We start from the raw sequence: 24,588 nt of genomic DNA, 5'->3' as shown, positions 1-24,588 counted from the left end.
TAAGGATATTGGAGTTCTAAGTTCAACAGGCACTTTCTCTTTCTACTTGTTGGATAGTCGATTCGCAATGTTTGAAACCAACGTTTCTTTGTACCTTTATGCGTATGTATATAATTACTCTGCACAGCAGTATTATTAGTTACACATATGTGTGCATGCAATTCCAAGATATTGTTTCATTATTTAATAGATAGAAATACCGGCAGAATGGAACCTCAAAAAGAAAAAAAATAACCATTTATATGTAGCATGATGGAAAATCAGTTACATAATTTTGTGTTTTTCGGTTTAAAGGGTATGCAGTGAAACATTCTACTGTAGTCATTACAGGTGTGGAGATAAGTAGATTTTCCTTATAATGTCACTTAGAAGGGACACATTGTGTTAGGCATATTTGACGTTGTAAACCAGAACACACACACACACACACACACACACACACACACACACACACACACACACACACACACACACACACACACACACACACACACACACACACACACACACACACATATATATATATATATATTTACATATACATACATACATACATTTATTTAATTTTGATAAGCGGCAATAGCCTAATTTAATTTTTCTACTACATTGAATCACAAAAAGTACTTGCTCCACTGAGAATCGAACCCGGATATCTCATTTGCCGGGTGAGTGCGCTACCACTCCACTACAGAGCCCTTACTTTTTAGGATTACATTATTTGGTATTTGGCCGTATCTGTCACAAATGCGTTAAAATAACCAAACTAACATATTATCGGAAGACCAAAATACCTGTAAAACGACTTTTATTTACATTTATTACATTTTTGTAAGTGGCAATCTAATTTATTTTTCAATAAACATTGAATCACAAAAGTACCTCTCCGCTGGGGCTCGAACCCATATCTCTCATATCTCTGCCGAGTTACATATATAAATTAAACTTTCATATGTAGATTTACTTTGCTTTGTAATTCATTAAATTGTACATGTGTTTACATTTTATTGGACATAAACCATTATCAGCCCATAATCTGATGTCGTGGTAAAAGTTTTTAAGAATAAATTTGACGCTTTGCGAAGTGATAAAGTTACGCAAAGAAACACATTAATAAAATGTATTATTGGATTTAAAGCGGAGAAATTCTCTACTTAAAAGTTCTCTTTTTAAATGATAGCCTTCTCAAGAATGGGATTTAGTTTGTCTCCGTTTTGTGACAAAAGAAAATTTTAAGAGTTTCCTGAAAAGGCTGATTAAATATTAAAATCTAATCTGCGTAAACCTTTGCAATTTAGGAGGCCACTTTTGAGTGGTAATACCTCTTTTACCTTGTATCGTTAAAATAATTTATTTTGTATATACTGAAATATCTGTAATTAATTTCATTTGTTCTATTGAATTGTAATATTTAGTAGGCTATGTTTTAATAGGTTTGATTCTAAATTAATCACAATCAAAAATGATTTCTTTTACATTTTAAATGGCATTAATTTTAACCTTGATCCAATATTTTCCTCTGTAGAAGTAAGTCAGACATTGGCCAGCATCGAAATGATATATTTCAACACGTCCCTTGTAATAAAGCTATTAAACTTGTCTTGTCCAGTTCGTTATCATCTACTTTGCAGTAGTGTTGGTGTTGTTGGACACCACCAACATCAGCTACCACATCGTCCTCTGCGTATCTATCATGTCACTACACTAGCCTCTAGTCTGTTAGCTCAATTACCTGGTGTTGTTGGACACCAACATCAGCTACCACATCGTCCTCTGCGTATCTATAATGTCACAACACTAGCCTCTAGTCTGTTAGCTCAATTACCTGGTGTTGTTGGACACCAACATCAGCTACCACATCGTCCTCTGCGTATCTATCATGTCACTACACTAGCCTCTAGTCATGTTAGCTCAATTACCTGGTGTTGTTGGACACCAACATCAGCTACCATATCGTCCTCTGCGTATCTATAATGTCACAACACTAGCCTCTAGTCTGTTAGCTCAATTACCTGGTGTTGTTGGACACCAACATCAGCTACCACATCGTCCTCTGCGTATCTATAATGTCACAACACTAGCCTCTAGTCTGTTAGCTCAATTACCTGGTGTTGTTGGACACCAACATCAGCTACCACATCGTCCTCTGCGTATCTATAATGTCACAACACTATCCTCTAGTCTGTTAGCTCAATTACCTGGTGTTGTTGGACACCAACATCAGCTACCACATCGTCCTCTGCGTATCTATAATGTCACAACACTAGCCTCTAGTCTGTTAGCTCAATTACCTGGTGTTGTTGGACACCAACATGTGCTACTACCTCAACCTCTGCGTATCAGCTGAATACCCAGTGCCTCTAGGTTCTCATTCAGTTTTACTATCGTTGTTTGTTTGTTGCAATATATTTTTTAAATTGGACAAACACAACCACTATGATTTTTAATAGCCTTTACTAATCGTTTGGAACGATGTTGGATACGAATAAAATGGTAATTTACCATTCTAAATTCCCAGTAATAACCGGTTCCGCAAAGTACCTAACAAATATAGTAAGTCTGCAAGAGAATGGTCTGATAAGAAAGGCACATTTCACCAATGCCACTACTTAGCATTCATCTCACACTCGCACCATTTTCCGTTATCGTGTTTCACAGCTATTTGAGAGTAAATACGCTTTGTTACTCCATTCGCGGTCCCTTTAACTTTACTCACATCTGTTATTTCTTTTAAAGATCACAATCATGTACGTGGACCTAGCGATATTTGTGACTGTAATATTTAATAACCCGTTCTTTATTGTTGTATTGTATCTATTTATTTATAATTGCACGTTACATAAACCATTCCAATTAATGAAGTATAGAAAACTTAATTTGTTTAATTTTATTTTTCGTTTGGCATGGAGAACATGGATCAAAGTTTAAAATTTCATATACTAGAATTTACTGGGTTTGTGAAAAGCGAATATTAAAAAAATATCTTTCCTTAAAGAAATCTGTGAGGACAAAATTATTTAAATGTATTTTACATAACTACTTACTGAAAATACAATTTTTAAGTAGTCAACTTTTTCTAAGAATAAATTCTTAATAATTTAAAAGCGTTATATTGAAAATTTCAATTAAAATGCCAAATAAACCGTAATAAACAAAACAACATTTAATTTTGTTACTGTTATTGAATATATGTAAATTATATTCTAAGTGGAATGTTGATTTGGATAAAATGCATTTAAAAACTTGTCTGTTTGAATTGAGCCATATATCGTCGTTGAGAGCAGGAAAACATGAATTGTATAGTTCATAAAGAAATGATAACCTGACGTCTGTCTGGTTTAGTTAATTTAAGATACCAGTTAGATAAAGACACGTCAATATACCAATATACTAGATAACAGATTACCTTGTGATAGGTACAACTATTGTTTGCTGCGTACTAAAAACTACTGCCTTTTAATTTTGTAATCAGGAGTCGCCTGATGAAACCTTTGGTTTCGAAAGGCCTTGTCCGAAAAATTAATAAATTGCAAATGTATTGTATTCTTTACATTTAGTAGTAATCTAATTACTATTTTAAATTTCTGTACATTTACAGTTTCGAAGCATAGAGTAAGCTTGATGAGAACAATACTTCTTATTTAACATTTTCTGTAATCACTGTTGAGTACAAAGTAACTACACAACAACGTCCAATTAGTCGGAGAGTTAGTTACACCCACATCATAACACTCGTACATTTGGTTTCATATTTTAATAAACGGTTTCAGGACTAAATTAATTAAATTTAAAATAACGGTTGGATCTGAACTCAAATAAACCTCAATTTCTTATATTACTATATGGCAAAAAGTGTTTGCTTATCCGTATGTGTGTAATTTAAATTAACAATTTTGATTGCATTTATTATTTAAATAAAACGTTGCAATTGAGCAATGTATTAACATGAAGCTATTGAGCATAGCTTTACAACAGCCCATAGCTTTTCAGCGTATACATGAAAACAGTACTAAATTCACGACATAATTGGAGCTCATTCTTTCAGATCGGATAAAAATTATAGTTTAAACATTGAAATAAACGTGTCTTAAGTAAATTTCATTAGCTTAAATTTTACGTGTATAGTACAAATTAACTATATCTGGAACCATTAAACTGTAATCCATATTTCATCCGGTCCCGATAAATGACACGATACATTTTTTTACGTTTATTTTCCACGTTTCGTAAAAAATATTAGAATACATGTCGGATTTTGGAAACAGCTTTAATTAACCTATCGTATTAAAAGTAACAAAACTAATAGAAATAAGTGTTACAATTCATGTATTGTTAAACACGTTCATCTAATTATTATAATCTATCACAAAGATATATGGTGCGGTTTGAAAAACAATATATTAGCCCAAACATACTCAAAGGGTTGTTGCAAAATTTTCAGGATATTATTAGTCTGGAGAGACCAATAATTGAACCGACAAAAGCAACCGCATCGGCGAGCACAGCCATCGATAACGTAACCGCCAACATTCCCAACTCTTGTGTCTGTGTCCCGAGAAGAGTAGCAGGATCGACGAGAGCTACCATCGATAACGTAACCGCCAACATTCCCAACTCTTGTGTCTGTGCTCCGCGAAGAGTAACCGGACCGTCGATCACAGCTATCGATAACGTAACCGCCAACATTCCCAACTCTTGTGTCTGTGTTCCGAGAAGAGTAGCAGGATTGTCGAGCGCTACCATCGATAACGTAACCGCCTACATTACCAACTCTTGTGTCTGTGTTCCGAGAAGAGTAGCAGGATCGTCGAGCGCTACCATCGATAACGTAACCGCCAACATTCCCAACTCTTGTGTCTGTGTTCCGAGAAGAGTAGCAGGATCGTCGAGCGCTACCATCGATAACGTAACCGCCAACATTCCCAACTCTTGTGTCTGTGTTCCGAGAAGAGTAGCAGGATCGTCGAGCGCTACCATCGATAACGTAACCGCCAACATTCCCAACTCTTGTGTCTGTGTTCCGAGAAGAGTAGCAGGATCGTCGAGCGCTACCATCGATAACGTAACCGCCAACATTCTCAACTCTTGTGTCTGTGTTCCGAGAAGAGTAGCAGGATTGTCGAGCACAGCCATCGATAACGTAACCGCCAACATTCCCAACTCTTGTATCTGTGTTCCGAGAAGAGTAGCAGGATCGTCGAGCGCTACCATCGATAACGTAACCGCCAACATTCTCAACTCTTGTGTCTTTGTTCCGAGAAGAGTAGCAGGATTGTCGAGCGCTACCATCGATAACGTAACCGCCTACATTCCCAACTCTTGTGTCTGTGTTCCGAGAAGAGTAGCAGGATCGTCGAGCACAGCCATCGATAACGTAACCGCCAACATTCCCAACTCTTGTGTCTGTGTTCCGAGAAGAGTAGCAGGATCGTCGAGCGCTACCATCGATTACGTAACCGCCAACATTCCCCAACTCTTGTGTCTGTGTTCCGTGAAGAGTAGCAGGATTGTCGAGCGCTACCATCGATAACGTAACCGCCAACATTCCCAAACTCTTGTGTCTGTGTTCCGAGAAGAAGAGTAGCAGGATAGTCGAGCGCTACCATCGATAACGTAACCGCCAACATTCCCAACTCTTGTGTCTGTGTTCCGAGAAGAGTAGCAGGATCGTCGAGCGCTACCATCGATAACGTAACCGCCAACATTCCCAACTCTTGTGTCTGTGTTCCGAGAAGAGTAGCAGGATCGTCGAGCGCTACCATCGATAACGTAAACCGCCAACTTTCCCAACTCTTGTGTCTGTGTTCCGAGAAGAGTAGCAGAATCGTCGAGCGCTACCATCGATAACGTAACCGCCAACATTCTCAACTCTTGTGTCTGTGTTCCGAGAAGAGTAGCAGGATCGTCGAGCGCTACCATCGATAACGTAACCGCCAACTTTCCCAACTCTTGTGTCAGTGTTCCGAGAAGAGTAGCACGATCGCCGGAATAACTGATTTCGAGCGCAGCCATCGATAAAGTAACCAAAATTCCCAAACTCTTGTGTCCGTGCACCACCAAGAGTAACCAGATCGTTGAACACAGTCACCGATAGCGTAAACACCAACATTCCAAACTCTTGTGTCCGTGCACCACCAAGAGTAACCAGATCGTTGAACACAGTCACCGATAGCGTAAACACCAACATTCCAAACTCTTGTGTCCGTGCACCACCAAGAGTAACCAGATCGTTGAACACAGTCACCGATAGCGTAAACACCAACATTCCAAACTCTTGTGTCCGTGCACCACCAAGAGTAACCAGATCGTTGAACACAGTCACCGATAGCGTAAACACCAAAATTCCAAACTCTTGTGTCCGTGCACCACCAAGAGTAACCAGATCGTTGAACACAGTCACCGATAGCGTAACCACCAACATTCCAAACTATCTTGTCCGTGCACTGTCAAGAAAAACAAACGGGATCGTCGAACACAGCCATCGATAACGTAACCAAAAAATTCCAAACTTCTTTGTCCGTGCACTAACAAGAGTAAGCCATATCGCCGGAATAACTGATCCAGGATATCTTTAAAATGTAAAATTATTGCTTTAAAAACTATGAAACTTTTGTAATTCAATGTACGTAGCAAATATCTTTAAATATATTAATACCCATGGAGTGTTGGCGGATCACATGTGCACCTACAAAGTTTAAAGTGACGTTTTGAAAAAACCATGCATAGATTCGGCAAGGTACAGATAATATCAAAAGTCTAGAGAAAATTTTCTTATATACTTATTTTGCAAAATCATTGAATTCCATTTCTGGATTATTCAATTTTCATTTTGAAAACTGACAGTTGTTTCCAATCTCACATTTCAGGAAAAGGATAAAAATAATATAAAAGACTAAAAGACTAACTTTAATCACCCTGAATAAATATTGACAAAAATAACATAGAGGCAATTAATATATATTTGCTAATTAGATAAATAAATGGTTTAGCTTTATTTACAAACGGTTTTATGACCGAGTTTGGGATGAAATTTTAATGATTTGGTATTATGGGAATAAAATTCAAATGAAGTGAAAATAAGTTCTATTTTGTTCTTGGTTTATTTAGTAAACTACATTTCATCATAAGTTTTACTCGATGCATTGAATATCCTGATTGAGTTCAAGTAGTGAGAGATGAACGGAACACCAGAAGCTATGGCTCTTTGGAGTTCCATGACCGAATAGTCCGTCCCTGTGCTCTTGTACATGCACCTCTGGTACGTGAACAGTTCATTGTCGGCCTTCAGTTTCGTCTCCTGCAAGACCTTATCGGCGCAAGGTAACAACTTAGTGGAGTTACCGTAATAAGGTACTTCTTCGTGCAATATTTTTACCATTGTCTCAGCGAATTTCAGGTGTTTGGGCAAATCGAACGTGGTGAAGTGCCGCAACTTCGTGTCGAAACACGTCATTATAGTGTTGGTCTGGAAGATATAGCCGTCCTTGAGACAGTTCAAGATGGCGATGTCTCCCACTTCATCCACTTTGCTGGTAAGGAATGTGTGCGAGTTTGCTATATCATTAATTAATATACTAGTATCCCTTGATCGTTGTGAATAACAATTATCGTACTCCTTGGAAGCTGAAACAACAATGACATGCTTTTAAATTACAAAGTTCATTATCTATGACACAATAAACAAGTAGATCTTTTAGAATAGTTGTTCTGTAAAGATTTTATTTAAAATGTAATGACATCATTAAGAAATGAAATCCTTTTAAGATACTGACTCCCTAATCTGATTAATACCAGTGTTGGATTGTACTGAAGATCACAAACCTTTGTATGAATTAAATGCGAAATGGAATGAATCCTTGGCATGATTCTGATTTTTACTAATCAGAATGCCTATGGCCTAGCTAAATGATTTGAAAAAAACTACAATTCAAAAATAATTTAGATTACCATACTATTAAAACTTTAAAATGCGTACAAGACTACGGTAGAATACGACTGGCAGGTTGGCGTGTGCACGCTACAGCGTCGGCGTGGCGTCTGACTTGGCAACAGTGTGCACACAGCGTTGCCAATTCGTGCCTGAGCGAGCGATTCTCGGCCTTCCTCCGCTTCACAGGTCCCATACATGGCAGCAGTGCAAATCTCCCCCCCCCGCCTAATTTGAGGGCTGCGCCGGTAAAACTATCAAATAATACGAATAGCCGTGATCTAAACTTCATAGAATGCCCTCAACCGGATAGTGTAAACAATAAAAAAGAAGAAAATTATTAAATTAAAAGATTTTTAACTTAAAAATTGAATGTTTGACTCTTATAAAATTTGTACTATAAAGTACAACGCGACAATAACAAAGGGCATATTAGAATGCATCAGTAGTATAGTCAGTATTAGTCTTTAATTTTATTTTACTATGAAGATCATGCAGATATATCATTACTCATATAGCAGATATACCAAGTATAAACGTGATTCTTTTTAAGTTAATGTGTAAGAATTACTAAAAAGATTTAAAACACTGAGTAATATAAATTGTACGTCTTTCAAATTGTTTTTTGAAGATGAAGTGAGTGGGATCGTCAGGGCTTGATTGCTTAAAAAAAGAAAACATCAGGCATAAGTTTTATTGGTTTCCTTTGTAACATATTTTTGTTTAATTACATTAGGATAAGTAGCTGAAAAACTTCTCATTGGCCATAGTCAAAAACTGTCGTTTGCGTTTACTTCTGGAATGATACGATATTCAGGATCAGTAAGATTGAGGGTAGGAACCACCTCCTGTCAGATGTCATGAGGAGGGATAGCGTGCCCTCTGTTTGAGCCTTCCAGTCAAAGCGGGCAAGGGATAGCACTCCTTCATGTTCAGACTAGCCACAGCCTTTGACATTAAAGGAGCTCCATCCACTCCAAGAGTTCTTGACAGCAAACTATACTTATCCATTCATCCTTTTACCCCGATATCTCGACATTTATGGTAAGTAAAGTGCCAATTCTGGAAATGTATAGGGTTTCTCAGATACAAATGACATATTTCTTAGCTATACCCTGTGTATTTTCAACTGAAAGTAAAAACCAGCCAGAAAAGAACCTTTTACTGGAGAGCCACAAAACCCTTAAACAAAGCAATGATTTAGTGTCTGGTAGGTTGCACGTTAGGGAAATGTTTTAACATGTTCTTATATGATTAGAGTTTGATCACCATCCTTCTCTTTGGACTACCAAATGAAACTTTGGATGAGTGACACTCTTCGTTCTTTTCTCCAAGTGAAACGCTTGCCGAATTAAAGGTTAAACCGTCCTTTGGTAGTTAAACGTCATTGAGCACTAAAGTTTATTTAGATCCTAGATGTTAACATAATGACTTACATACTTAGCAAAGAAATTTTCCTTACCTGTATTCCAAGCTTCATAACATCCTTCGCTAGCTAACTTTAATACGACTGTAACAAAATTTATATTCCTCACACTGCGCTATACAATGTTAAAATCGAACCCTGGCTCTTGACATATTGACATATAATAGTAAATTACCTCGCTTTACAATTTCATTCAAGCGTTGGAGCGCAGTTCTGCCACAGGTCGTGTCTTGAGGGTGTTTGTTATCTCGGAGAGAACGATCAACTGCCTTTAAGTATGAGTCCATAGCCTTCTTGAACTGCTTATCGTAGTACCCGTTGGGATGGTCTTCAAGAACTGTCGTGTAAGCTTTTACCATGAAATCTATAAATTTCTCCAATGCGTCATCCGTCTTGATATTCCCATATGTAGATTGGGCTTCCTTAATTTGTGCCTCTATACTAGGTACGAGGACAATTTGTTTTTCCTGTAATGGAATATAAGAAATAATGTTAAAACTAAACTGAGTTATAATGAATGTGTTTTTTTATTAAGAAAATAAAAGAGAACCTCCAATATTATACATTTCTTTAGAAATGTGATTCCGTTATTAGGTACCAACGGCCAGTACTTATGTAGGCTAATTGTGATCGTAGAAAATAACACATTTTTGCACGGAACGAGTGTAGACTAGAACCTAAGAAATCCCAGCTGCAGAAAACCATTCAAGTAACGTTGAAATTGACTGTCACAACACGCTGAAATCATAGACTACAAATTCTGCTACACTTGTTTAAAATTGTTTTATTTCATCACTTAATATTATGTTCACCCTCAAAGTGAAAACAGCGATTTAATCAGCTAATAGTTTTCTTTTTGAATCTATTTTACAGAATAAATGTAAATCTGGACTAGGTCTCACAACACATTTTCTACACAGATCACCATGTGAGTGTAATACACCTTTACAAAGTTAAATATTCTATCGTATAATGTAAGTACATTTCAGAACTATGCAGAAATAATAATTCATTTAGAAAAATGGTTTCATTATGATTTCGTTGATATAAGTGTTCGGTATTTTCAGTAATTATCTTAAAACGAAATACATTAAAAATATAGTATATGACTTTCTTATTTATCACATGTCACATAAATCATAGAACACTTAAGAATTTATTATAACTAAAATAATAATGAATCTTTATAATTTATAACTTATTTAATCTCGGTATTGTTTTAGAAATTATTTATACTTAATTGCATCATAAATGAACTTTTGTAAAAATGAACTTAAATCTGTTACTTAAAAAAATCCCGTGAGAGGTCCCCTTGTTAGATGGCACCTAACAAACATAGTTGGTTTGTTAATTTCTTTTTATTAAATGATGAATCCTTCCGATAGTTCACGATTGCCTCACTGACTATATGACACATACTTTTCCGCCAAACACGGTATGATTCATCCATATCCGTGTCTGTGGGGGTTAGGGGGAATCCCACCCTGCGCGCTTTGTTAGTTGCCATCTCGACATGGGAACGTCCGCGTTAGTACAGTTGTTAGACGGCATCTACGCATGTGACCGATCCCTTTAGAGTGTTGTGTTACTGCAAGCGTGTTAGTGCCAATACAATGTTTAGTTCGATATCGTTATTTTAGTGTGTCGTTTGTAACAAACATTATCGTTGACTTACATTTTATTTCGGTAATTTTATTTAGTTAATTTTAAAACTTTATGCTCTTACAACCCAACTGCCTTATGAAGAAAAAAATAGGTTGTTCAAGTGTTTAGCATGTTGAAGGTCTACATGCAAGGAAAATATTGTGAAAACCATGCAATGGTGCCATAATTGTGCGAGAGAGGAAAAGTAATAACTATTTATTCTGCATTTGTCTCTGTATTTTAAAATATTTCATATTTAATTTATAATATTTATAAGCAATATTTGCTTGGTAAATAAATCATCTTTATTTATTGTCTATTGTACTTTAATAAACGAAAACGTGTTATTTCAACGACAAATATATTTATAAATTAAAAATACATTAAAAATGTAATAAAATAACGTAAATATTATTTTACACCAAAATAAGTATGAATTTATCCAAAAAAAGACACAATACGAGTAATAAGTGTATAATAGTATTTAGAAGCATAAGAAAGGTAACATAAAAACACGGTGTTAGATAGCAGCTAACACCAGGGGCCTGGTACGTATGTGGATAGGATGGAACCTCTCACGGGTTAAAATGCTTTATATTTATATTTTGGAGCGGATTTCAACGAAATACTTAATAGACATTACATACTTACCGCTGACATAGCGGATGCTTTGAGTTTAGGATCTATGTCTGCGTTAAAAAGTTGTGCACAGTTAGTCAGCAACTTCAGGAGACGTGAGGTTTTGCTCTTGACTTTATCCAAGCTTTTTGCTTGACAGTTTGCTATGGACTCGACAAATACTTTCATGCAAGAGTCGTTGAAGTGGTCCTGCCCTATGTTGGCCACTTTTTTGAAGTAACGCTCGTGATTTGACTTGACACAGCCGTTCAGTTTGTCCTTGTCCGCAGCGTTGGGAAACTGGGACTGACATTGGTCTAGTCTTGCCAGGATCCTCATGAATGCATTCTGGTATTCGTTGTGGAAAGAGACTACTTCCTTCTTTAGCTCGACCTGCTTGTGAAATGGCAGCGTCATACAGCTCTTGAATACCTTTGATTCTGCAACCAAAAATAAGAAGCGATCATTTTAGGAATAAAAGAACCTGTAGAAGACCTAGTTCAAAAACGCACAAGTTATTTCGACAGCGTGTTTTCCAAAATGCGTTATAGATGTGCATTAAGACTTCTATTTCTTTGGAGAGTGAAAAAGTGTTTATAAATAAAAATAAACCAACTCGAGTTTCTATGCAACATTCCATAATGTTATATTGCAATTTCAGTATTACTTGAGCTATTTTAGGCCACTTTGGAGGAGGGCCTTCAAGGGCGTCAGACAGAGAGACAGACGAGACCACGCAGAGTTTCACCAATGAGAAACGGCCGTTACATCGGGCGATAGGGCCAAAGTACATAAAACTGGCTCATTGGTTTCCTCTGCACATAGAATGTAAATTACAAAAGAAACTATCCTAAGTAGGCAACTAAAGTTACTGTAACTAGTCCTGTTGCAAATATTATACAGAATGGTCGGTGATTGGTTTAGAAAATTAAAGATATTTATTACTACTGATTCTCAGGCTTTCCACAGTGAGGTGGAATATCTCCACAAGTATGAATCTTATTAGCAATTTTAAAGCGCATTGTGAACTGGAAACCTAGGTGATTTGACATATATTAGGAACATAAATATTAAATATTGATTGAAATTTATAAGGAAATCTTTAAAGTTTAAATCGAAACTTTTTATACTGAAATCAACTCAAGTTTCACTGGCTAGCCACAAATTATGACTTGATTATGTGTGTCTAGAATACTTTTAAATCATGTTTCCAAGGACTTAATTTTTAATATTAACGATATAAATATTTTTAATTTATAAATTTGTGAATGATTCAAACTTAAGGAATGATATTACACAGATACGTGCACGTGATATGCAACAACTTTCAAACAGTGTCTTGAATTTAAACTGATCCCAATCCCTGTCGATAATTCATCATAATCCGAATTTAACTATACGCATATAACTATTATTCATCTTGGTTTTAGTGCCAAAATTATATTTTACCGCAAAGCTACAATTTTGAGTTCCATCAATACAAGCAGGGCTGAAGCTAGTTTTTTTCTGCATTGGTTAAAAAAAACTTTGTTATAATGTGTTATATAATGCAAATTGACTTACGTCTTCTAGACTATAAATTTATTTTTCAAACTTATTTTATAGAATATATTCTGCTTGAACACATTTTATAGCTCGCCAGAGCTAGATTTAAAATCTACAACATGCCATTGAAATTATGTTTCATCGCAAGGGCTGCTGTTCAAAAAGCAGAGATTACAGACTATCTAGCCTCATATCACATTGAAACGATGTTTTACTGCAAGGGGTGCCGTGAAAAGTGCATGCATTGGAATGTATATAAACATTACCATGTCAAAAACAAAGGTTTTATGAACAGTTTTGATTTACACTTTTCTGACCTTAAGTGTTGGGTCAGGCACTATGGTCAGAGTGTAATTCCTCACTTACCCACTGATCACCAATTTTCCAACTTTCCAATAACTTGTTGCTAATTCTTCCGTAGGCCTCAACGTTAGTACGGTACAGAAACAAAATTACATTACATTAGTCAGAAGTACACGTTTTTAGAATGGAGATTGAAACATGATTCATTCTAGTCAGAAGTGCTTTTACACTCGCTGAAAACCTGAAATAAGAACCAGTCCTAATTTATTTGGTTTAATTTATTATTTGAACCAGTTAATGGTGGGCTGAATACTGTTATAATATATGGTATGGTTAGAAAATTGAAATGATTTGTCACTTTAGTTGGGTAACTGAACGGTGTACAGTGTTACACTAAACCATCATCAGTACCTTTCTTTGAAATGGTCTGGAAACTCTCCTTCAGCTCCTTGACACATCCTCTGCCGCCGCGATCCTTGACAAGGCTGATGAACAACTTGAATATCTGTGACGTTATGGTGAGAAGCGCGTCCAAGTCTCTAGAGAACGTGGAGATGAGATCCTGTGTCACGTTAAGTGCCAGGTCACAGACTCTCTGCTCAACATCGAAGTGTCTCCCGTGGATATACTGGTGGTACAAATTGATCTTGAACTGAGCTGTGTCCGCAGAAATCTCACCGAAACTGCACTCCTGCGTGGCTGAAACAGACTTATCGAAAAACATAGATGAGTAAGCGTGGAAAGGTGGCGTTCTAGAAATCTGTTCAAAACTAGGTATATGAATAGAATATGAAATCAAGATTTCTTTTTATTGAAATACTTGAATATTTGATTAATTTAAGGCTAAGAATAACACAACTGATTTTAACTGAGCTCATTGTAAAACAATCTGGATAATTTTCTTTGAAAGTGAATTAACAATTTTTGATCAAGTTAAAATTACAAGCGTGAAGTTTTGTAGCATCTGCTAATTTTCTTATGGTAGCCGATGGTTGGGATGGTAGTGAAAGCCACCTTCCACTTCATAGCTACAACTTTTGCATCATCTGCCGGTTCTAGAAGCTAACCTCCCACTCGAGAATCTTCTAGATGCTTTTACATACTTTTCCGTTTTATTACTTTCTTCGGGTAGGTGGTCTTTCGTAGATTGACTGGTACCAGCTCTACTGGCTGGTAAAGGTGAGTTCTTGAGAAATTTGAAAAAGCTGGTTGTGCCGGAATGGTAGAGCTGTTTTAGCCCTTCCCACCCTCCATGCAGATGTCATCCCTCTGAGTTTTTCATCCATAACAATGAAGTTCTCCTCACGTAACTACGTCTATTTATGCCTTATGGAATCTAAGTCAATTTAAGTTTTATACGTTTTAACGGTTACCTAACTTTGCCCTTATGCACCCTCAAATGTTCTACGAAATAATCATTTAGGAATGTTGTACAGACCTAAATTTAAAAGTTTTTGTAATTCTGAAGAGACATCAAAATTATATCAAAACCAAAACGTCGCGTCGTGTCGCAATGCAGTATGGGAGCTCAGATTGACGACTTTCCCTTGTCTCTATATCTTTGAGGTGACTTTTACTACCTTTTTCGATACGACTTTACGTAGGGCAGATATGACTGAGGTTATGACACTTGAGGCAATAATACGTTATAGCGTATAATAACGCAAACTGTGGCGTTTAAACAATCTACCTCATAATCAGATTATTCAATGCATACAATGTTCTATCACAGGACATAACTATCCAAAATTGAAGGCATCGGGCCCTAAATATGCCTTGGTTGTATAATTATCTGGGTTGTATTATTCTATGTTCGTGTTTCCGCGAGCCGCCACGATCGCGTAGCACAATACTAGCTCGTGTGAACCGCTCCATTTGATGTAATTATAACCTTATCACACCAGGACCGATTTCCGCGAGCCGCCACGATCGCGTAGCACAATACTAGCTCGTGTGAACCGCTCCATTTGATGTAATTATAACCTTATCACACCAGGACCGATTTCCGCGAGCCGCCACGATCGCGTAGCACAATACTAGCTCGTGTGAACCGCTCCATTTGATGTAATTATAACCTTATCACACCAGGACCGATTTCCGCGAGCCGCCACGATCGCGTAGCACAATACTAGCTCGTGTGAACCGCTCCATTTGATGTAATTATAACCTTATCACACCAGGACCGATTTCCGCGAGCCGCCACGATCGCGTAGCACAATACTAGCTCGTGTGAACCGCTCCATTTGATGTAATTATAACCTTATCACACCAGGACCGATTTCCGCGAGCCGCCACGATCGCGTAGCACAATACTAGCTCGTGTGAACCGCTCCATTTGATGTAATTATAACCTTTATCACACCAGGACCGATTTCCGCGAGCCGCCACGATCGCGTAGCACAATACTAGCTCGTGTGAACCGCTCCATTTGATGTAATTATAACCTTATCAACACCAGGACCGATTTCCGCGAGCCGCCACGATCGCGTAGCACAATACTAGCTCGTGTGAACCGCTCCATTTGATGTAATTATAACCTTATCACACCAGGACCGATTTCCGCGAGCCGCCACGATCGCGTAGCACAATACTCGCTCGTGTGAACCGCTCCATTTGATGTAATTATAACCTTATCACACCAGGACCGATTTCCGCGAGCCGCCACGATCGCGTAGCACAATACTAGCTCGTGTGAACCGCTCCATTTGATGTAATTATAACTTTATCACACCAGGACCGATTTCCGCGAGCCGCCACGATCGCGTAGCACAATACTAGCTCGTGTGAACCGCTCCATTTGATGTAATTATAACCTTATCACACCAGGACCGATTTCCGCGAGCCGCCACGATCGCGTAGCACAATACTAGTTCGTGTGAACCGCTCCATTTGATGTAATTATAACCTTATCACACCAGGACCGATTTCCGCGAGCCGCCACGATCGCGTAGCACAATACTAGCTCGTGTGAACCGCACATTTAAATTATTACATTTCGTCACATTTCTGTGGGTGTGAATTGGTTGAATAGAAAGTACTTTTATTGTGTGTAATCGGGACCTGTTTAGTTATCATTTTATAACTTTTTAATAAATATTATCTTTTGTTTTACTATTTCGTATTGTGTTGCTGAGTATGTACAATTATACGACACATATTACGACGAGTTAAATGGAAGAGACACAAATGTTTTGGAGTTAATTAGTACCAGTGGATCAAATAAATCTTTGTAAGTGGATCTACACCGTCATTAAAGTAATACAAAATGCACGAAAACAAATAATTTATTTAGCTCTAATCATATCAAGATCGTAATGTTTGCTTGTAATTTTGTTGTTTTTGTATGGTGAACCTATTTATGATACGTCATCATTTTCATTATTGAGCAAAAAATGTTAATTATATGTTTTAATCTAGTGAAACGGTTGTGATATTTAATTTAGACTTTTGCCAAAGAGTTTTTGTACAGAAGAAATTTAAATTTGAACTTTTAAAACTATATATATGCTTAATACATTAATAGGCCTAACTAATAGTTAAATACTGTAAGATACATTGTTAATGCATAATTTTATTTAAATTATTTGTTCCAGTTTCAACTTAACTGTGAAATTTCATTAAAATATTACTTATAGATTTTTCAAGTACATTTGTTATTTTAAGGAGATCAAAATCTAACATTCCATAAGTTATTGGTTATGTAATTAGATTATTTTATTTGGGCTAATATTTATAGTTAAGTATCCTAAAAACGTTTAGGATATAATATAACGTATTAAGTTATTGTAAAAGGAATCTGAGACGACATGGTTCAATGAAATTATTAATATTATTTCCTTCTCCTGATATATTACTACAATATACAGTTCCGTTAAATATAGACTACTATTATTCATTCCAAAGCCAATGGTAGTTTGTAAGAGGATACCAACTTATTTCTAATGTTTGTTTGTTGTTTTAATAAAGGATATTTCGATCCCACTTTAAACCTTATTCTGCCTGTCCTCACTGGCCTGTGCAAAAATCTTATCTAATAGAACAGGGGGAGAGTCGATACAGTACAAGGTCGATTGTACTGATAAAAGTATTATGTCACAGACAGGATATGAGCCTGCGCTATCTCGAACTCAGATCCTTTCCTGGAATGGAAACTAAGATTACTTTTAAACAGATCTAATTTATCAATTGTACGTTTGTTTAAGGAGAAAAGTGTTCTAATGTGAAAAACTTCCAATAAATTCAATTTTTCTAGTGTCGATTCTATGAATAATATTAATAACAATTGAAACGTGTAATAATTAATTAATATTTATAGTATTTATTATAAATAAAACTAAACGAAGAATAGGTTGATATTTGAGCTAAACCGATTACATGTTTAACAGACTACATATGGCTTAAACTTTTTTTGGAACATAAAATTAAATATGTCTTATATGCTGGTACTTATAAAAGAGGGGATAATGTAACATGAACTTATCACTAATTTAATGTACATAAATAATGACTCGCTTTACTTATTTAGTAATAATCACCAAACAATACCTACGACCACCAGCAAGAAGTAAATTAGTGTTATCATTGCGACTTGTCCGTAGGCGACAGAGGACGTCTATGCTACTGATTACTGCCAGAATATCTATTGTCTGAAACAAAATTTGGGGAAAAAGTAAATACTTATAATCATATCGAGTTTTGGGCCAGAGTTATTTTACTTAATGCAATGAATGATGCTAAATTACTCATGACAATAAAATAAAAGTTTTATCAAAACTCTTATCAAATTGTTATATGTTTATAAACTGTTATCAAATGATTTACTATTAGTAAACAAATATTTACGCACTTTTAAATCTGTGATTGTATTAAAGTCCCATGAAGTTTCGTGACATCTATGCAAAAAATAATACACTCCTCAGTAACTTCAAATTCCCTCATACTTTGTATTCCACTCCGACCTAAGTTGTATTAATTAAATTTAACCCTTAATGCGATATATAATCATTCATACTCTTCACACGTTGGTGACGAGTTCTGCATTTTGAAACAAAATTAAATAATTATTTAAATTTAGAAATTAAAAATAAATGGTACATGTCAACAAACGGATTTTATAACTAAGTTATTGTAGACAGATTTTAATATTAACTATTGTTCTAAAATACACTAAGGAATGTTTTTAATTAAAAGCAACATTTTTATGTTGGATTTATGTTAAGGCTTTTATTTCAATAGTGTGTGACGTAGAGCGCTTTTTTTCTAAATAAATGTTAAGTAGAGAAACATGACATATCTGCCATTTACATGATGCCTAACATATTTTAAAACATTTGCATATCAGTTGTAGGAGACAGATGTGCATAATATTAACATGTATGAATGTTCAAATACTATTTTCAACTAGAATACCATTCAACTCTAGTCCAATTACGTCAAGAACGGCTTGTCGGTTATTTCTGTAACATTTTACAGTAAAATATAAATCTGATCATTGTCAAGTGTAAATAAAAAAATCAATATTTGAGAAATTTACACACACACACACACACACACACGTTTTTCTTGGAACGTCGTAGAGATTTTTTTTATTCATGTCATTGTGTTTCTATTGGATAGACCTTCAAAATGACATGTCACAAGTTTCAGTTGCAAAACTTACATGTATATACATTTTTATATACAAACATCTGTATAATTTATTAGCTTTAGGAAAAGATTGGATTTAATATATTGTCTTCCTTAATGAAAAATCTTCCCTTTTTACTAATAAAGACGAATAAAGTATTGTAACTATTAAAACAAGTTTAGTAAATGTTTTTCACTATTTAAAATAAAGACTTTCTATCTGTGAGTTAATAATGTAATTATGTGGGTAGTATTAATCAATGTATTTAATTCAATAAACAATTAACAATAAATTAGTATGTTTATTTCAATAAAGGTTATGTACCATTGCTCATTATTGAGTCATCTAAACAAGTATACATTTAAGTATTATATAATTCGTTTTGCTTTAATTGCTTGCCTAATAGAACAATGCGTAACAGTTTTTATGCTTCGTGATTTTTATATGTTAAAGCAATAAAAATATAGGATATGGTTGTGATTCAAAAATGCTTTTACGTTTCACCCGTAATTTTGAAACAGTATAATATGTAAGGCTCCCTATGGATACATTTATATGAAATAATTAAAATCGTTTCAATGTTAGTGATTTCAGGGCGATGCATTTTGTTTCCTTTTTTTAGTTCCGGTGGTTCTTTCCTTAATATGTTTGGGCACACTCTTTGCCATCGGCAATATCGAATTTGTAATTGTTAAATATTTCGGAACATATTTGCAACAGGATTTTCCCTTTTTGCTCATAACGTCCAAACGGCTTTAATTCAAGTTGGGTATTTATACCTCTCCCCTACCAAAGTTGGAGACAATCGTTTATTACAGATTATACAGATTATAGTTAATCTGAGGTTCTTTAAGCCCTCTTTTCAACGTCATCTTCATCTGTTATATATTCATAGCATCATTCTGTTATGGAATCGATATAAAACATTATACCAATAACAAATTAGTATTGTGTGGAAATACATGGGTAGTAACCACCACCTTAAACCAATTACAAGAGAAAATAAGCAATGCTGTATGTAACGTAGTAGTTGTTCTAATATCAGAACAATAGCAAGATACCACATATACAGTTTTGAGTCATAATTTATTATCTACTATAACTCATTTCCCAGTGGAAACCCTCAGGAAACAAAAGTTTCACTTACCTTATTGGTTCCTATCGTCAAATCCTAGATTGTGCTAACGAAGAACCGACTGTACATGAAAATGACATGTTGTAATGGTGGGATCGGATGTCGATTGACATCCCATTAACAGTATCGTCATAATAAACGTTTATCACGCTGACTTATCACCATCGGGTATTGTTCTCCCGATTTTAAACCCTATTGTTTCAATTTACTATGACGCGGTAGTTATAAACAAATTGACTCACAACTCAGTAGCACTGGCTTGATTTGACTCCCAAACCAAGCCAGGAGTCAATTAGCTTTAGAATCTTTTGGTAGACTGCGATACATAAAATTACCATTTGAAAGTTTCGAATCATCTAAATCCATTACGACTTGTGTGTTTATGTTATGTAACAGGTAAGACCAGAATGCATTTTCGTGGCTTAAGAGTTCAATTTCAGTTCTACTTAATAATACACTTCAGAAGAGCAACGATGACTCGTGATTCTCTTCTAATACCATTAAAGAAGAAAAGTTTAAATAAAATATATCTAACTCAAGTCAAAGCAAAAATGAGGCCAAAGCCCGAAATGAACGATATTAAGCTAAAATTTTGCATACGTCTCTATTTCGGTGTTATAAAACTTGTCTCAAAAGTCTCATACAATCACGTGTCATATGTCACATTTCAGTGAGTCTCAACAATGGGACATCTGATTTAACTTTCCAGTACAGAAACAGCAAACGTCGTACGACAAATTCGAGTATATATATTTAATATTCATAGTAATACAACAAAGTGTTCCATTTACAATTGCATGACTGGTAAAAATAAAATAAATATTATTTAGAGAAAATTTAATTTATGATTAGTATTTATAAATATAGTATAATAAATAATAAGAATGTAATAACAATACTAGTATTTTAAGTGAATAATTTACTATATAACTCAGTTATTTTTTTATTCCACTAGCTGACCTTGCGTTATGGTATATACAAGAAGGTTTGAATGTACATACAATTACTTGAAACAAAATAAGTTAATTTTCCGTTCTACAATTTTTATAGCTTAAGCCGCGGACACGTGATTATACGAGACTTTTGAGGTAAGTTGTTATGTGACACCAAAATAAAGACGTATGCAAGGTTTTTAGCTTATTATCTTTCATTCTAAGGTTGCATCCTTATTTGGATGGACTAATCCCTACAACATTCTGTATGCATGTACAAGGTAGGAGTACTTAACTCCACGTGTCGTGTGACAGTTTTGGCCGAGGAAATAGCTCCAGGAATTGCAGGTTTGTAGCTCATTTCATTCTAAAAAAATTGCCACATGTGTTACTACACATGTTTAAGAATAATTTATTTATTCTGCGATTTTCTCGTTGCTATCTCGGAGTCTCACAACACCAACATAACAATGTTCGCTAACGCTCAGCCAAATCTCATGGAGTAACATGTATCATAGTTGAACTCATTGTTGCCTGTACGGAAATAAAGCATAATTTCAATACTATCGTGCCATCAGACAAATAATATTTTTCAGCCTGTGAGATATAGGCTTCGCTAACGCTCAGACAATAACATTTCCAATATGAATAAAATAGCAATAATTTTATAGCTTTAAGTTCAACCAGAAATTTATTTTAAAGACAAATATACATACAAATGTAGCGCCTTCAAATAGTATTTTCCTATTTAATAAACGTAACTGTCTCGTAATTGCATTTTATATTGTGCAAGCGCTTTGATAACTTCTATATTTTGCAGCACAGCCTGGTGGTGAGTTACATCAATGGGCATAGCATATAAACCTTATGCATGGAAAAATAAATATACATACATGCACATTTTCATAATGATCCATCAAATATTTTCTGAGTTATACAGGGTGTCCAGCAACCATTCGAACAAACTTTTTGCCACATTGTTCAGCAGGCCAAAACTAACAAAATAATGCTATATAACAGGTGCCCTATTTCACTTCGTTTAGCGTCTGTCTGTATGTGTTTTTTGGGAAAAAAATTACTACTCAAAAACCACTTAAGATAACAGAATTGAAACTTAACAGTTATCTTAACCTAGTGTTGGTCCTTTTCAGTGAAAAAAATAAAACAAATATCTCATTGCATTTCAAAATGGCGGTTGTTCAAAGTTTTCAAATTGTATTAGCTTTGAAAAACGGCTACTTTGACAACAAATTCACCAGGATAACTTTATTTAGCATATTTTATTACCAATTCAACAATTTTTGTTTTCAAAAAGATTGAATAACAAATAACTGAGTTACAGCACCAAACGTAAAAACAGGTTAAATCCATGCATTGCAAAGTACATACAACAATGTAGTGATTTTTACGAATAAACTTTTTAAGGTTCTTTATTGAAATACTGAACAATTATTTTATAACGTAAAAAATATTACTATCATTTTTGTTCCATTTACAGTAATCAATGTGTTACACACACACACACATAAAAAAGAAACAAACTATTCACAATGCTCTTAAAAAAACAATAGCATAATATTACATGAAAACAGCTGACCAACAATCAGCAACCAAATCCAGGTGTTTTAAATGAAGAAAAAAAAATTATAAACAAACTATCAAGACATTGTTGAGCAAGTCTATGTTTTGAACGTGATTGTTACTGTTTGAATGTTCTGTTCTTCTTTGTAATTCCTGTTAGTTTTTTCCTGTTAATTTAAATTTCTTGTATTACTTTGTTTCTTGTTCGATATGAACCGTTTTACTTTTGAAGAGTATGCTGATGATATTCACTTTGTGTACGTACTTGCTGGAGGCAATGCCAGATTAGCTAGCAGATTGTACAGAGATCGCTTTCCAGATAGGCTGCACCCAGTTCATAGCGTCTTCAGTGCCGTTCATATTCGTCTTAGGGAAACTGGACATTTGAAAAATAATGTTGAGAAACGGGTAAAATCCGTACGGACTGTTGATTTTGAAATAGAGGTTTTATTATTTGTAGAAGAAAACTCCTCCACAAGCGTTCGCGCTATTGTTCATAATTTGGATGTAATGCAAAAGTTCTGTGTGGAAAGTGTTAAATGAAGAACGTTTGTGCCCTTACAGACATCAGAAAGTACAAGCCTTAGAACCTACAGATTTTCCTCTCAGGGTAAACTGCTCTCGTTGGTTCCTTCACAAATTAGTTGATGAACCCGATTTTTTTAAGGTATTTTCTCTTTACTGACGAAGCGTCATTTACTCGAGATGGCATATTTAATAGCCGAAACAGCCATTTATGGGCTGAAGAGAACCCTCATGAAATTGTGCAAAACGTAGGTTTCAGCACAAATTTTTTGTCAATATCTGGGCTGGAATAGTAGACGGATTGTTTGATTGGGCCACACATTATACCAAACAGACCGAATGAACCTACTTATGAAGTTTTTTTTGAGGGAAATCTTACCTGAGCTGTTGGAACATGTTCCTATTGAAACTAGACAAAGATGTGGTTCCAACACGATGGAGCACCGGCCCACTTTTCCCTGATTGCTAGACAACATTTGAATGAAGTGTTATCGAGATCGTTGGATTGGACGTGGAGTCCCGTCCCTTGGCCTCCATGGTCACCTGACCTCACACCCATTGATTTTTACTTGTGGGGACACATGAAGCAATTAGTGTATACCACTCCCATACAGAATGAAATGGATCTAGTAGCTAGAGTTTGTTGAGGCTGCTGCAGTTATTCAAGACTGTAATCCTTTTTGTAGGGGTGAGAGAATCGTGCTTACGACGCTTCAGAATCTGCAACGAGTTACAAGGACGCCACTTTGAGAGCAACGATTATGAAAGTTTTTACAGTAATGTAATCATTGATTTCTTAATAAAAAAATATCATGTTCAATAAAATTTTTCAAACACATTGAATTCATTACGCTGTTTCACACAATTGCCATGTAGAAAACCCCTATACCCAACCATAAACGTAGCCCTATTAACATTTTTTTTTTTAAGATTTAAAAAACCAAGATTCACAATTGGTTAAGAACTTTTTTAAAATTTACCTTAAAACAAATTAAAAAAATAAATATTAAATTTCAGGTTATAATATTTGTTCACTATTTTAAAAGAACCTTAAAAAGTTTATTCGTAAAAATCCACTACATTGATTAGTATGTACTTGCAATGCAAGGATTTAACCTGTTTTTTACGTTTGGTGCTTGTAACTCAGTTATTAGTTTTTCAATCTTTTTGAAACAAAAAATTGTTGAATTGGTAATAAAATACGATACAAAGAGTTATCCTGGTGAATTTGTTGTCAAAGTAGCCGTTTCAAAGCTAATACAATTTGAAATTTTGAACGGCCGCCATTTTGAAATGCAATGAGATATTTGTTTTATTTTTTTCACTGAA

At 35.3% G+C, this 24,588-nt stretch overlaps 2 protein-coding genes across 2 annotated transcripts in view; one reads left to right on the top strand and one right to left on the bottom strand.

The window, feature by feature from the left end:
* LOC124353592 (collagen alpha-1(XV) chain-like) overlaps positions 1–24,588 on the top strand; it is a 642,040-nt gene that overhangs the window by 262,125 nt on the left and 355,327 nt on the right. The gene's annotated exons all lie outside the window — the stretch shown is intronic.
* On the bottom strand, positions 7,083–20,338 carry LOC124353590. The gene is made up of 6 exons (XM_046803502.1): positions 20,234–20,338; positions 18,010–18,106; positions 13,872–14,169; positions 11,646–12,052; positions 9,526–9,817; positions 7,083–7,620 (listed from the first exon to the last, which is right to left on the bottom strand). The coding sequence occupies exons 2-6, from the start codon at positions 18,040–18,042 to the stop codon at positions 7,109–7,111; spliced, it is 1,542 nt and encodes a 513-aa protein (XP_046659458.1). The 5' UTR covers positions 18,043–18,106; positions 20,234–20,338; the 3' UTR covers positions 7,083–7,108.

The sequence above is a fragment of the Homalodisca vitripennis genome, chromosome 2 (assembly GCF_021130785.1).
Source record: "Homalodisca vitripennis isolate AUS2020 chromosome 2, UT_GWSS_2.1, whole genome shotgun sequence".
Lineage (NCBI taxonomy): Eukaryota > Metazoa > Arthropoda > Insecta > Hemiptera > Cicadellidae > Homalodisca > Homalodisca vitripennis.
This window is presented reverse-complemented; position numbering and strand designations above follow the sequence as displayed.